Here is a 14,580-nt window from a genome sequence, read left to right as displayed (position 1 = left end):
ACCGCAAAGGGATGAAGTACATAGACAAATATTATGGCTCACCCGGCGCTATATGTAGTACTCTCTATGGTATGATAAAAATAAATTTATTGGAAGCATATATTCACACAAAAATAATAAATCGATAAAAAATAAGCAAATATTTATGACAAAGTTGCAGTATAACATGCAGTAAACACATGCAGAGTTGAATGTATAGTGCAAGTGCATATATATATATATATATATATATATATGTACTGTGTGTGTATATATATATATATATATATATATATACACACACAGTATATATATATATATATATATATATATATATATACATACATATATATAGAATCCAAATGCCCGGCACTCCTTTGTAGATAATACCAGCTGTCAATGTTTTGGAGTATTAGCTCCTTTATCAAGACACTCTGAAACGTTGATATATAGATGCTAGTCCCAGCGTGTTGTCTCTATTATTCTATTAAGAAGCCGAGAGTGCCATCCATTTACCGAGAAGTTTTGTGTGTATGTATATACTGTATATATATATATTTTTTATATATTTTTTTTTTATATATATATTTTTTACAACAGAGTAATGTCGATTTGTTCACTCACAGCGGACATGTGATGCTCTTGTTTACATCGCATGACCAATGTGACTGTAGAATACATTCCAAATGCACAATAAAAAATGTATGTATTAATCTGAGTTGCCATTTCTGGACACAGAGTGGAAAAATTAGATAGCTCTGCCTCCCAAGTCAGATATGTATAATTAAACATATTAGGATGGTAGCAATTGACTTCTCCCCAGGTGCGCTAATCAGCATCCATATTGGCAATGTATAAATACTCATTCCTTTTACATTTCAAACCACCCTTGATAAAGCTGTAAAAGCAAAATGCGTCAAGTGTACTGCACCCCTGAACCCCATTAATGATCGGGATACTGAAAGAACTGCTGATAACCTGAACCAGACCTCCGGACCATATACATCATATTTACAAGTGCACTTATCATCTGCCTAGAAGATCTGTGGGGTCTACAGCTAAAGGTTTGCCGACTACAAGGGATCCTCGCTCCTGCCATGTGTGATGTGTTCCACTAATTACCCAGGACCCTATTCACACTAAATCGGTTTTTATAACAACTATTTGCTGGACATCCAATTACAAAGGCTATTTATCACTTATTGGAGGTTATAATAGGAACAGGACTGTATCCCAGGTGTATATTTAGTATTTACTAAAGTGAGAGTTTTTAGAAGTGGAGATGTTACCCATAGCAACCAATCAGATTTTACTTAACATTTAACTAGCACCTTCTAGAAGATAATAGCTAGAATCTGATTGGTTGCTATGGGCAACATCTCCACTTCTAAAAACTCTCACTTTAGTAAATATACGCCCCAGATCCAAGTTCACCCACATTAAAGATCTTTTATGGACTGACCAGGGCCTATGCTAGTTTAAACTGTGTTTTAGCATGTTAGAAAACTTCATTATCATGAATTGCATTTTATGATTATATTTTAATACATATATACATTTTAATGAATTGTGTGTTATATATTATTCATTCTCTCCGAATAAGCGGTGGTTTTTCCAATTCTCTTGTTTATGTCCAATCTTCAATCCACTAATTATCTTCTGTAGTTTTATATAGTGGACAGTAATGTCAAACCGCCCCTAGGTTTGCTGGACAGCATAAAACGAAGGTTAATAACTTTAAGCGCTGAAGTGCATGTTATTCAACAGGATGTTCCAGAGTTAAAAGACTTTGCTGATCTGTTCAAATTTAATATTATTGGAAAATTCCCAGTCACCCATCACGTGTTTAGATGAGACTGCTTCTCCCACAGTAGGCGCCCCCAGTTTTGGGCCTCTGGCCATGAAGGAGAAAGTGATACAGAGATGCATTGTGGACAGCTCCGTGGTAGAAGCCACTCTGTGAGTGGCGGATATGGTGGCTGCAGTAAATAAATGGGGGTTTGGTACCCATCTGCATTGACCCAGTACATCTCAAAAAAGCTCTGATGAAACCGCATCACCCCCTCAGTGCTGTGGAGCAAGTAATAGCTGCTATGCCAAATACAAAGATATTTACCAGTCTGGATGCCATATGTAGATTTTGGCAGATCACATTGGACAAGTAATCATCCATGCTCACCACATTAATTACACCTGTGGGTATGTATGACATGCCTACTTCCGAATGCCCTATGGCCAGACATGCCGATATTCTGGCTGCCCCTTCCGGGAGGGGGCAGCCAGATCGGCAAAATCGGGGGGCATGGCCGGAGCTTGTGGGCGGAATGGGGGTGTGGCATATGCACTATAAAAGAAAGGAATCCAGCGTTGCATGGAGTATCTCCTTGAGGGGGAATCATTATGATTTACCGCCGGACCTATGCCCAGCGGTTGGAATCCCAACACCACGAGCCCAGCAGAGGAGGAAATCCTGATCGTCCTAAGGTAAGAATTAACTAACCTAATTCCCCCCCTAACCCTCCCTTTGGGGTGCCTAACCTTTCCCCCCAGTGCCTAACCCTAATCCCCACTCTAAGTGCCTAAACCCAACCCCCCTTCCCCGCCACTAGGGGTGTGCCTAACCCTAAGTCCCCCCCGGGGGTGCTTAACCCTAACCCCCCCTCCCCTAGCCTAACCCTAATCTCCGGGGGGGTGCCTAACCCTAAAAGTCCCCCTCGGAAAAGTCCCCCACGGAAAGCCTAAAGCTCACACCCCCCCCCCCCCGCGCAGCTATCCACTCTCGGCGCCCGGCGTCCCTTCGATCATGATGCCGTGCGCCGGTCTCCCGGATTCGGTAAAATGACAGGCATCTAGATTTAGATGCCTGTCATTTAACCCTCGCCGGGATTAAGTAGTCGGGAAGCCGGCTGACGGGATTAGGTCCGCCGGCTTCCCAACTGCATACCCTTTGAGGGATAGCCTTGTGATGACATTGTAGAAATCTGTGCCTTGCTGGAATCACTGTTTGAAATACCAGTGTCTTTGTATATTGAGATTGCTGTGTTATGCTGCTGTTGCAAAATTAGTGGCTGTGTTTAATCATTACTACTGCATTGAAGATTGGTACATATATAAAGGGGCCAATTCATCACCACTTATTTTCACAAAATCATGTGAAAATTTAAATTTTTACATGCCTTTGTGAAGAAGGATCGTACACCTATTGCGGATCGTACACCCACGTGGGGGAGGGGTGGCGGAATGGATCGTACACCCATGCAGGGGGGAGCAATGAAGTCCGCAGCCTGTCTTCAAGCTGCGCTTGTTCAGCTTGAAGACAGGCAGGGAAAAGTTTCTCACTTGCAAAAAACTGCTTCCTAGAAACAGTAGTTTTTCGAAAGTGATAGTTTAGGGCAGGAGGCATGATGAATGAGGCATGATGAATGCCTCCTAAACTGTGTTTGAACTCGCGAGTTCAAACCATAATTATCACATGTGATAATTATGTTTTGATGAATAGGCCCCTAAGGGGCCTGTTCAATTAGCTGTGAAAAGTTGGAAAGGTTTTGCATGCCATACTTTTCGTCGACTTTGCATGTTCCGCCTAGATGACAAAAATGGCCAGGGCCGAATTAAGGCTGGTGGGGGCCCCAGGGCAACTAAATTGTGGGGGCCCCCTTCAAGCCACACAAAGCCCCCCCTTCCCGCTGAGCCTACCGCCCTCCTACTGCTCCACCCCAGACTTACCTGAGTGATGATGTGACCTCCCGGCAGAACTGCTCCCTGGTCCTCTCATCGGCATCGCGGATGTAATGTGTCACGTGGCAGCGGTGAGAAGACTCGGGAGCCGCTCTGCACTGTATTTAGTGGCACTGACTGTGCCGCTGCATACAGTAACAGCGGATCACGGCAGTGAGCCTCAATCCAGGAGCAGGTTCCACTGGACACCTGTTCCCGGCAGGGTCACACCAACCCTGTGTGGGGGCCCCTCCGTGTGTGGGGGCCCACGGACGACCACCCCTGTCGCCCCCCCCCCCTTGATCCAGCCCTGCAAATGGCAGGTAGTACAAAACTGACAGGAGGACTGGGTACTCAACTGGAAACAGGAGACAAAGCCACAACCATGAAATACTATCACCGGCATCGGAGTGGCATTCACACCAGAAGGATATAGCCGCAGGAACCAATCCAGAACGGAGCAGGCATGATGGACAGTTGATAGGAGTTCAGCGAACGGTCCCCCGGCATTCGCATGAGCAGCTTGTGACAAGAAGACCCTCCATAGAGGGACTCTAGGTGTCTTATGCACTAGTGCAGGAGTTTCATAACGAGAAGGAAGTTTACTAAAGGGTGGTTTGTGAATCGCAATACACTGGTAATGTAGGTATTATGTAGTACTATGTAGGGATGTGCGCCGGACCATTTTTGCTGGATTTGGATTTGGCTCTGATTCGTCATCCAGCATTGGGTTTGGATTTGGATTTGCCAAACCTGCCGTGACTGGTTTTGGATTTGGATTTTTTACAAAATATTGCCAAAAAAAGCTAAAATCACATTATTATTATTAATCTCAATAACATTAATTTCCAGTCATTTCCAGTCAATTTAGATCACCTCACAGCTTACAATATTGTTTTCACCATTATTGGCCAAAGGCTGCAGTGAGCTGGCTGGTTAAAAGCGACAGAGCAGAGGCACAGACACTGCAGGTTAAAGCACATCTATGAAACATTGCCACACAGCAGTGGCAGAAATGAAAGGTAGTGCAAGATGGAATTGTCCTTTTGGCCCACCCACCCAGTGGGGTACTGCCAGCAGAGTCACAGTACTTGTCTACACTGTGGGCTATGGCCCAAGGAGTCACAGTGCTTGTAATACATAGTGGGGTACGGCCCAAGAAGTCACAATGCTTATATACACAGTGTGGGTACGGCCCAAGGAGTCACAGTGCTTATAATATACAGTGGGGTACGGCCCAAGAAGTCACAGTGCTTGTAATACATAGTGGGGTACAGCCCAAGAAGTCACAGTGCTTATATACACAGTGTGGGTATGGCCCAAGGAGTCACAGTGCTTATAATATACAGTGGGGTATGACCCAAGGAGTCACAGTGTTTGTAATATACAGTGGGGTACAGCCAGCAGAGTCACAGTACTTGTCTACACTGTGGGCTACGGCCCAAGAAGTCACAGTGCTTGTAATACACAGTGGGGTACAGCCCAAGGAGTCGCAGTGCTTATAATACACAGTGGGGTATGGCCCAAGGAGTCACAGTGCTTGTAATACACAGTGGGGTATGGCCAGCAGAGTCACAGTACTTGTTTACACAGTGGGCTATGGCCCAAGGAGTCACAATGCTTGTATACTCAGAGGGCTATTTCCCCAAAGAGTCACGGTACCTGTATACACAGAGAGCTATAGCCCAAAGAGTCACAGTGCTTGTATACACAGAGGGCTATTTCCCCAAGGAGTCACAGTGCTTGTATACACAGAGGGCTATTTCCCCAAGGAGTCACAGTGCTTGTATACACAGAGGGCTATAGCCCAAGGAGTCATGGTGCTTATATACACAGAGGGCTATAGCCCAAGGAGTCACAGTGCTTGTATACACAGAGGGCTATAGCCCAAGGAGTCACAGTGCTTGTATACACAGAGGGCTATAGCCCAAGGAGTCACAGTGCTTGTATACACAGAGGGCTATTTCCCCAAGGAGTCACAGTGCTTGTATACACAGAGGGCTATTTCCCCAAGGAGTCACAGTGCTTGTATACACAGAGGGCTATTTCCCCAAGGATTCACAGTGCTAGTATACACAGAGGGCTATAACCCAATGAGTCACAGTGCTTGTATACACAGAGGGCTATAGCCCAAGGAGTTACGGTGCTTATACACACAGAGAGCTATAGCCCAAGGAGTCACAGTGCTTATACACACAGAGAGCTGTAGCCCAAGGAGTCATGGTCCTTGTATACACAGAGGGCTATTTCCCCTAGGAGTCATGCTCCTTGTATACACAGACGGCTACTTATTAATTTTTAACAACTTTGTTTTCCTTTTTTTATACTTTTTTTTTTAATATCATTTTTACTTTTTTTTTTACACTTGAGCACTTAATCAGTTGCAGAGTAGCGCAGCATACAATAAGCAGTCAGTGTGACCCCCACACAGTCACTTAACCATTAGCACAGCACAGACACTAGAGTCTGAAGTAAGGACATAGGCTACTATAGCCACTTTAGCAGAGCAGTGTAGCAGAGTAGCGCAGCATACATCAGCGTACAGTGTGCCCCCGTAGTCACTTATTAATACAGCACAGCCGCGGCTCGGGTGGGCTCGGATCCCCTATGTTTGGAGCGGTTCGGATTCCACAGAATCTGAATTGCTCATCCCTTGTACTATGTACTAATTTAACAGGCAAATAAAATTATTCATTATCTTATATAATTTTATTCATATATTTGGAGCAAAATTATGGTTTCATTCTATTTAAAGCAATATTATTTATCCAATTTATTGAAGTAGCAATATTAACTAATTTGTAATTGGTGTTAAATGTTAAATGTGCTTATGATTGGGGAAACATATATTATTTTATGTCTCTATACAGGTGCCCACATCATAAAGTATTAAATGTTGCCCCTGTCATAAATAAATTTTTACACCTTTTACCAATTATGTCTCTTTAATAAATGTAATACTATTGTTCTCATAGTAAAATTAAACCTTAATTTTGCCCCCTAATATATAAAAATAAGAAGAATGCCGCCATAAGAAATTTTTTAGTGTTATTTGCCTCCTTAATCAATATATAATAATTGCTTCTATAAGAGTATTTTCATTTCTCACCTCCTGATTGGCTGGACAGATGTGGCAAATTTTTCCCGGTGGTTTTGCCCATAGTGTCAGGATTCATACCATCCTCCAAACTGCATAATAGTAAATACAGAATTATTTTCACATACAGTATGTATTCCCACACTGTGCATGTGCATCAAAATCATTCATATGGGTCTTTATATATACTTCGCTTATCATTAATTTATCCCCTTACACTTGGAGAGTGTAAGTTTCCTCATTTTGCATACAATCTTACATCAGCCCCTCAGTTTTACCAGTGATGGCAGGGTGGGCTTTGAGGGGTGACATTTACATCTCTGAAAGACGCACACATAGTAGTTACATCATGAAGACTACAATCATGCAGCATATTAAATGGATGGATGGACCATGACCGTGCTCGGTACAGCTGTGATCCTAATATTGCTTTGTGTAAAATGATCATGTTAAATATAATATTTATTTTTATTGTTGTACAGTATCTGTCAAATGTGTAGCCTTTATAGGCATTAGCGTAGCTTACTGAAGTTACTTGCTATCAGTCATTCCCTGTTGGTAACATTATTATTATTTTTTCTGTGTCCTATAGGTTTCATTGGGAATAAATCACAGATTAAATGCGCTCACTTTAAAGACCAGAACATGACCTTGGAACCCCCAACACGGATTGAACCTTTCTATATCGTCTTGGAAAATCCCAGCTTCTCCTTTCTGGGTGCACTGTTGTCATTTATGAACATAAAGGTTCCAATCCATGGAAGTGTCCTTATCTACTTCAGGGTAGTGTGTAAGGATGAGCCGGAATATCAGGAATACAAAATCAATCTCTATTTAGTGCCGCATTCAGCACACACAGAAGAGGTAAATGAGTGTTACTCAAATAGTGGACATTTTGGCGCATCTTATAGACATGATGGGGCTAATACAGAGTTGAATGCATGTTGGCTGTTATTGTTCCCTCATTGCTTATGTGAGAGATCCAGTACCACAGCCACAAGATCCTGAACCAATTATCCTGTGACCGCAGAACCAGTCTAGGAACCAGGCTGCTCTCCCATGATCTGCTGCCAGGATAGGTAAGATAGGTTCATATTGGTGCTGTGGCTAGCTTGAATATGAAAGGATTCAAAGTCAGCCAATCGGGATGTTTGAAAACGGCAGTCATGGTGAGCGTATCATAGTGAGTCAAGGGGAATCCTTTTAGAATCAACTGCAGCAGGCCAATTGCAGCTTGCTGTATCTTAGCTATACCATCTCATGGCCTATAATAGAAGCTGCGAGTGGGAACCTCTTGGTCTGATGTCAGAGGGAAGTGTGTGCAGATCGCCAGAGAATAATGTCAAGATAGAACCAAAAGATCTTAATGGGCTGAAGACCCTAGAATATCAGCAGCATTGAGGATGGCAACTGTCAACCAGAGTTGAGGCAGAAGCTGAGGTCCAGAGAGGCCTGCAGTGCTGGAAAGCAAAATAGATTTTGAAGCTCCCCACTGCAGTCTGCCATCAGAAAAGGTGGGTGCCTGTGACCACTGGAGCTCACTGAAGTTTTGGACGATATGTCTGTAGAGGTTATTATTTAAATTTGGGTACTAGGCCCATTCCACCTTATTTAAGTTCTGGTGCTAGCCCATGGGACAGTTAGTTAAATTCAGGCACTATGCTTGCGCTTCTTAACTGTAATTTTTGACAGTAGGCCAGAAGGCCCGTTTTCTTGCCCTAAAAAATAGGCCAGATTTCCCGGCAAACTGAATAGGCCTGTTTCCCACCAAACTTAATAGACCTGTTTTCCTGCCATATTCGGTATGTATCAACAATCCTTTTATTGCGTTTAGGCACTAGGCCTCTTTCTTCTGCTCCAAGTATCAGGATTTCGTAATTAGGGCACAAGGATCATCCGCTAAGTTCCCACAACACTAATAGAGGGTGCTAGTCATTTTGACCACCACCCCTGATCTTACATAAAGGCCATAGCAGGAGTTGACTCAACATTCTCTCAAGTGACCTGTCATGTACAGTAGGTCAGGCTTGACCCCAACTGCTTATATTTCCAGTCGAAGAAGACACTTATACCAGATTATGTTATCACAGTGCATTGCTGTGCTTTCCTTAGTTGGTATATACTAACCTGTATGTGACTAGTTAGTTGTTGTTTAAACCTTTCAAATGATTGCAATATAGTGCACCACACCAAGACTAGGGGTTGTTGTTGTTTTTCTCACACTAGGCTAGTTGTTAGTTTTCAGGTCAGTATATGGTTAGTTAGTGTAGTTAGTTGCCTAGTCAATTGAGCACATTACTAGGTTTGGTGGTTTATTTAGCACTGGTTTGGGTGTATAGTGTCTCCATACAGGGTGATGGGCATTAACTTCAAGCAAGGTGTCCAGAGTCCAATAGCGAGTATATACATTTATATTTAGCCGTGACATTAAAACCACTGACAGGTGAGGTGATAGCTTCAGTCACATAGAATTATCACATGAAGTATAAAGAGTCCTGATTTCCCCTGACTCCGATGATCAAAGTAAGCCACAAATGACACAAAGCCTATTAACATTTTAGTAGAAAAGTTGAAAAGTTTACTTTATTGAAAGATGGGAAGTTGGAGTTTAATGCGACAATCACACTTTTTTGCTTCAGGGATCTGTAAGCCTCTCCACATCCCTAGTTTATGGAGGTGTCTGGAAAGGGATGAGACTAGATGCAATGCTTGAAGTGCGTTGGGTGGTTTATCCAGGCACATGGGTGCAAAAATGCAGCGTTTTGTGGTGCACAGTGTCTGCATTGTGTAAATGAGCTCTGTGCATTGATGTTGTTGGATTAATGCATCTGTCTTGATTTGGTCTAATTCAGAATCTGGACAAGAAGAATATGAAGTTTGGATTTCAGAGAATTCTGAAACCTCCTCAGGCTTCTAACCCAGTATATACTAAGATAAAATACCTTGTCCGAGGACGCCCAGGTGCAGATGTACGTCCTGCGGTAAGTATTTTAAATATTTCTTTATTACATATTTTCTAGAAAATATTTTGCATATATTTTGTTGATTCAAAATGGTAAAACAGTACATTGTGTTAATTTTGGATTAAAGGTAATGTACTATTAATGTTATCTATTCAATTTGAATACTCCTAGTCATATTCATAGTTTCTGCTATCACACTTTCTTCTCATTATTACCCTACTTCTGATGCTAATACTAATCTGTAATTAAGAAGGGTCTATAAGGGACAATTAGGCTGAAGCTAGATAGTTGGGCCCAGTTTAAGACTATGGGCTCTATTTACTACAATCCGCATTTTGAATACAGATTGTAGTATGATATTACCGACTGAATTCGCATTGCGAATTCAGCCAATATCACAGGGATTTACTAAAAGTCCCTTGCAGGGACAGAGCTTGCGATAAACCTCTGCCCCTGCGAAACCCCTCCGCACACTTATCATGGTATTTTCGCAAAAAATACTGTGACAAGTGCCCGCGCATGTGCCGACTAGCCTTCACTAAGCCCAACCCTCACGACCCTCCCGCCCTTAATTACACTTACCTCCTCTGATCAGGGCTCTGGTGATGTCCTCTGTGGCTCCGGTCAGCTGATCTCCCATCCTGCACTGGGACCCAATCAGCAGGATGGGTGACCAGCTGACCGGAGGGAGGACATCACCGGAGCCCCAATCTGTGGTCCTTGGTCTCAGGTAAGTGTTTTTTTTTCACTATATATTTTTTTTTTTTAGCAGTGATCAGCTTGGGGTCTGTTTAGACCACACAGCTGATCACTGGGGCCGGCTCCAGGCTCTGCTCTGCCTGTTAGAGCGGAGCAGGAGTCTGGTAACCGGGGGGAGACCCTGGATAACACCTCCTCTAGGTGGCGTTATTATCACAGGGCTTCCCCCAGTATTTTTTCACAGTTTATTTTTAGTAACTACCAGACATATCACATTTCCCATTACAATTATGGGAAATGCGATCTTTTCACTTTATTTTAGTAAAAATAATGATAATAAATAGAGCCCATAGTAAGGTCTCAGTATGTTGAACATTATCAATTCTCTCAGTGCTGGCAAATAGATAAGACAATATAGGACCTATTTTTCAAAATAGTGATAAATGCCCCAAAACCTTAAGTTTATTATCACTACTACATGGGGCGATTTTGGAACATATTATACCCTATGGCGCACAGCTATAGACAAAAGTAGCTGTCAAAACAAATGTGTAAACTAACAGATTCTGTCCCGGCAGTGTTACTGCGCATGTACACTGTGGTGGCTACGGAAGACGGAGGGAACCGATTGGATTCTTCTTTGCACTCCAGATACTCTTCCAATGGTGAAGAGCTACTGGAATCCATTTTCAAAGCAGGGGAAGGGGCTGCTTTACAGTCAGAAATGAATGGACCATGGTAGAAATCAGTTATTTTGGGGGATGTCCTGCAAATTTTCTTAATGAATAAGCCCTGAGAGAGAAAAATTATGGTTAAAATGCTGGAGAAAAGTGGTTTATTTATTTCCTTAAAAGACCCTACAGGCTTGGAATAGTGATAGGCTTAGTGTTAAAGTTTGGGCTGGTAGGTGCACATGGTCAATGTGAAGTGTTAGACCCTCAAGTCCTTTCATGAACACTGATAATCTTTATCAGTCCCTTTTCCCCAAGAGCTAGACATTCTTGCCCAGGACTGCTGCAAGGAGCTATTGGTGCTTATTACTCAGGTGTAGAGAAATCTAACACAGAGGAGAATAAAAGGTCAAATAAACCGGCATCAGGAAACAGGTCGGAACAGTGCACCCAACCATCAGGCACAGACAAGGTCTGGAACAGAGCAGAGGTCAGGGCTGGTGGAGAATAATCTACGTCAGGGGCTCAGGAAGAGTCAGCACACAGGATAATAGAAGGAAATCTGCCTCATTTATGCTCAGTGTGTGCCTGTTATAGTGCAGGTACAGATCATAGCCATGATTGATGCACCCAACTGGCAACTCCTACATCACTGCCCAGGTGCTTACAGGGTCGAGAAACCTGTGTGTTTGTTCCTAGGAAACTGAACAGGTACAGTATTACCCTGACATTGTGTGGGTGACGATACAGATGAAATTGTGTCTTCGGATTTATTTTACATGTGTAAGTGGGTTTTTTTGCCCCTGCGATCAGATGAATCCATATTAGCAATTATTTTTTAATTACAAATCTCTTAGACTCTGCAGTTTCACTCCCATCATCTATCAGACCCCTATCAATACACGGAGATCAGCATAAAGGGAACGGATATAGACATTTATATAGATGTATCAGAAGAGGAAAGTGAAGATAAAGTTTGGGATACTAAGCTGACAAAAGGTATAATGTTATTTTTCATACCAGTATGGACTGATCTGTGAGATGTGTCATTTGTCAGACTGTGCCTTTTGGTAACACTTCGTGGACCTCAATTGTGCATGTTACCGCATGGTCAGGAATAAATTAGGGATGCGTGGTTTGGTTATCCTGAAAAAAGAACACACCCAGACTTAGGGGTTTTCTGAGTCAAATCAAGTCCCAGTTCTTAATGACTTTGGGGTTCTGAGTGGAACTGAGTCCTGGCTTGGGTCTGCTGTCAGTTCGGAACTCTGTTATAAAAATTTAATTCGGGTTTTGGATTGTATATAATCTGGTCCAAATGACAACATTTTAGCTGTTTCTAGTAAAAAAATGTATTGATTTTAAAGGAATTCAAAACTGAACCAAATCTGAACCAGGGTGGTTTTGCCAAAACCAAAACACAATAATGAATTAGAACCAAAAGCAAAGCTTGGGGGTCCGCGTACAGCTCTAGAATAAATTTGCATTGGGATTCTGCCACAAATGTGATATATACTGCCAGAATAAGCACAAGAAAAAGTTTCCGTTCCTCATCAATTTAATGGACAGATCTATTATACTGTATATGTAAATACTGTCATATATTAGAGATGAGCGGTTCGGATTGCATGCAATTCGAACCTGCCCAAACTTCCGACATCTGAGTCAATCCGAGCGGCGGCTCGGGTCTTTCCATCTTACTTGGATTCCACTTTGAGGCAAAATGTCATCCTCGTAGCATTGGTTAATTGGGTTTCAGTGCCAGGGAGTCAGGCACACTGCTATATGCTGCGCTGTACTCTGCTCTATAGGCTGTGCTGTGTCCAGACTCAGTCACAAGAGGCTGTGCTGCTCTTAGTCAATGTGTATAGGGGGGCACACTGCTGTATGCTGTACTCTGCTATATATAGGATGTGCTGTGTCCAGACTCACAACAAGTGGCTGTGTTGCTCTTAGTCAATGTGTATAGGGGGGCACGCTGCTGTATGCTGTGCTGTACTCTGCTATATATAGGCTGTGCTATGTCCAGACTAACAAATGGCTGTGCTGCGCTTAGTCAGTGTGTATAGAGGCTGCACAATATTCTACTTTACCCTAGTGTGCTTTTTTCATGACAAGTGCATGTCAGATTTGGATTATTTTTTGAACCCAGGGTGGATGCAGGAGAAAATACAGGAATGGGTTTGCAGTATTGATATGCAGCAGGATTAATTGGATTGTTAATATTCATGGAATGGTACAGTAGTAAACAAGTAACTGGTAATAAATAAACAAGTCCGAGTGATGTGAGGCAGAAACAAATGTCTTGGCAGAAAAAATTTAATCCAAATAGTGAAGCTGAGAGTCAATGACAGGCAGGTAAGCAGAAAGTCCAATGGAGGGATAACTGAGGAACAGAAGTCTATATACTGGAGTGGGCTCTGAATCCGGAGAGCTGACAAAGTCACAACAGTGAGGTAAGTATCAGGGTATGGCATGGTAGATGCACTGGCAACTAGAGTATGTGCTGAACAACCTTAAGTACCATGGGAAGGTGTATGATTGGTTGCTGAGAGTTCACACCAGAGTCTCTGACCTAATTGGCCCATTTAGGTCACATGCCTAAAACCAAGATGGCGGCGCCCAGCAGTCCCCAGCGCATCAGCGCTGCAAGTCTCACCTGTCTCCATATGGCGTGTACCTTTAGGACATCCACGTTCACCTTGCGCCAACCTCCAGACACCACCACCCCCACTGGCAGGACCGCGCCAAAGCACCCGCACAGGCAGAGACCGCGACCCACCAGGTAAAACAGCTCTGGTCGTGACAGTGAATATATAAGCCTTTTGACTCCTCTCAGTTTCAATTTAGCTGTGATATCAATACATCAAAATGAAAAAAATAGGTAAGTTCTATTGTTTGTACTGTGCTTTACCCCATTGTGCTTCATTCACGTGCATATATTAGCCATGCAGTAATCTGCAAATTCAAAAGTGGATAATGTTCAGTTTAGAGAACAGCAACCAAACACTGTCACTGTAGCAGCTGCCACAAGTCATGATGATTATGCTAGTCCTCCAAAGTCATCTACTAAAGCCAATGCTCAAGGGCATATAGAGTCTAAGTCAGGGCATCTAAAATAATAAAAAATACAGTTCTAAAAAATAAAAAACACATAATAATAAAGGGAAAGTGTGGTGCAGAGAAACATAAAATTGTGAACATGCCATTCACCATGTGCAGTGGCAAAAAGAGATAGGGGCCTTTATTTATGAGTGGTGGTTCTGCAAGTGTCAGTGAGGCATCTTCCTCTGCCTCTCATGATGATGCAAGACCTCTTCACTCAGAGTCTAGAAGAGGTGTAAAAAAACACCAAGGCAGCAGAACAAACTGTGTGTTCAGAAACAGAAATGTCACAAATCCCTGAGGATAGTCTAAGTGTGACCATGAGTACTATGAGGGGAATTCAATTAGG

General features: G+C 42.8%; 1 protein-coding gene across 1 annotated transcript in view; it reads left to right on the top strand.

Moving 5' to 3' along the window:
* Nucleotides 1-14,580, top strand: part of LOC148476932 (uncharacterized) — a 181,822-nt gene that overhangs the window by 152,864 nt on the left and 14,378 nt on the right. The window contains exons 15-17 of the mRNA XM_088457527.1: nt 7,386-7,657; nt 9,646-9,774; nt 11,984-12,125. Coding sequence (XP_088313653.1) covers nt 7,386-7,657; nt 9,646-9,774; nt 11,984-12,125 — 543 coding nt within the window. The remainder of the gene's footprint in view (nt 1-7,385; nt 7,658-9,645; nt 9,775-11,983; nt 12,126-14,580) is intronic.

This window comes from Taudactylus pleione, unplaced genomic scaffold (genome assembly GCF_031769625.1).
Source record: "Taudactylus pleione unplaced genomic scaffold, aTauple2 ptg000762l, whole genome shotgun sequence".
Lineage (NCBI taxonomy): Eukaryota > Metazoa > Chordata > Amphibia > Anura > Myobatrachidae > Taudactylus > Taudactylus pleione.
Note: the sequence above shows the minus strand (reverse complement) of the source record. Positions and strands in the feature narration are given on the sequence as shown.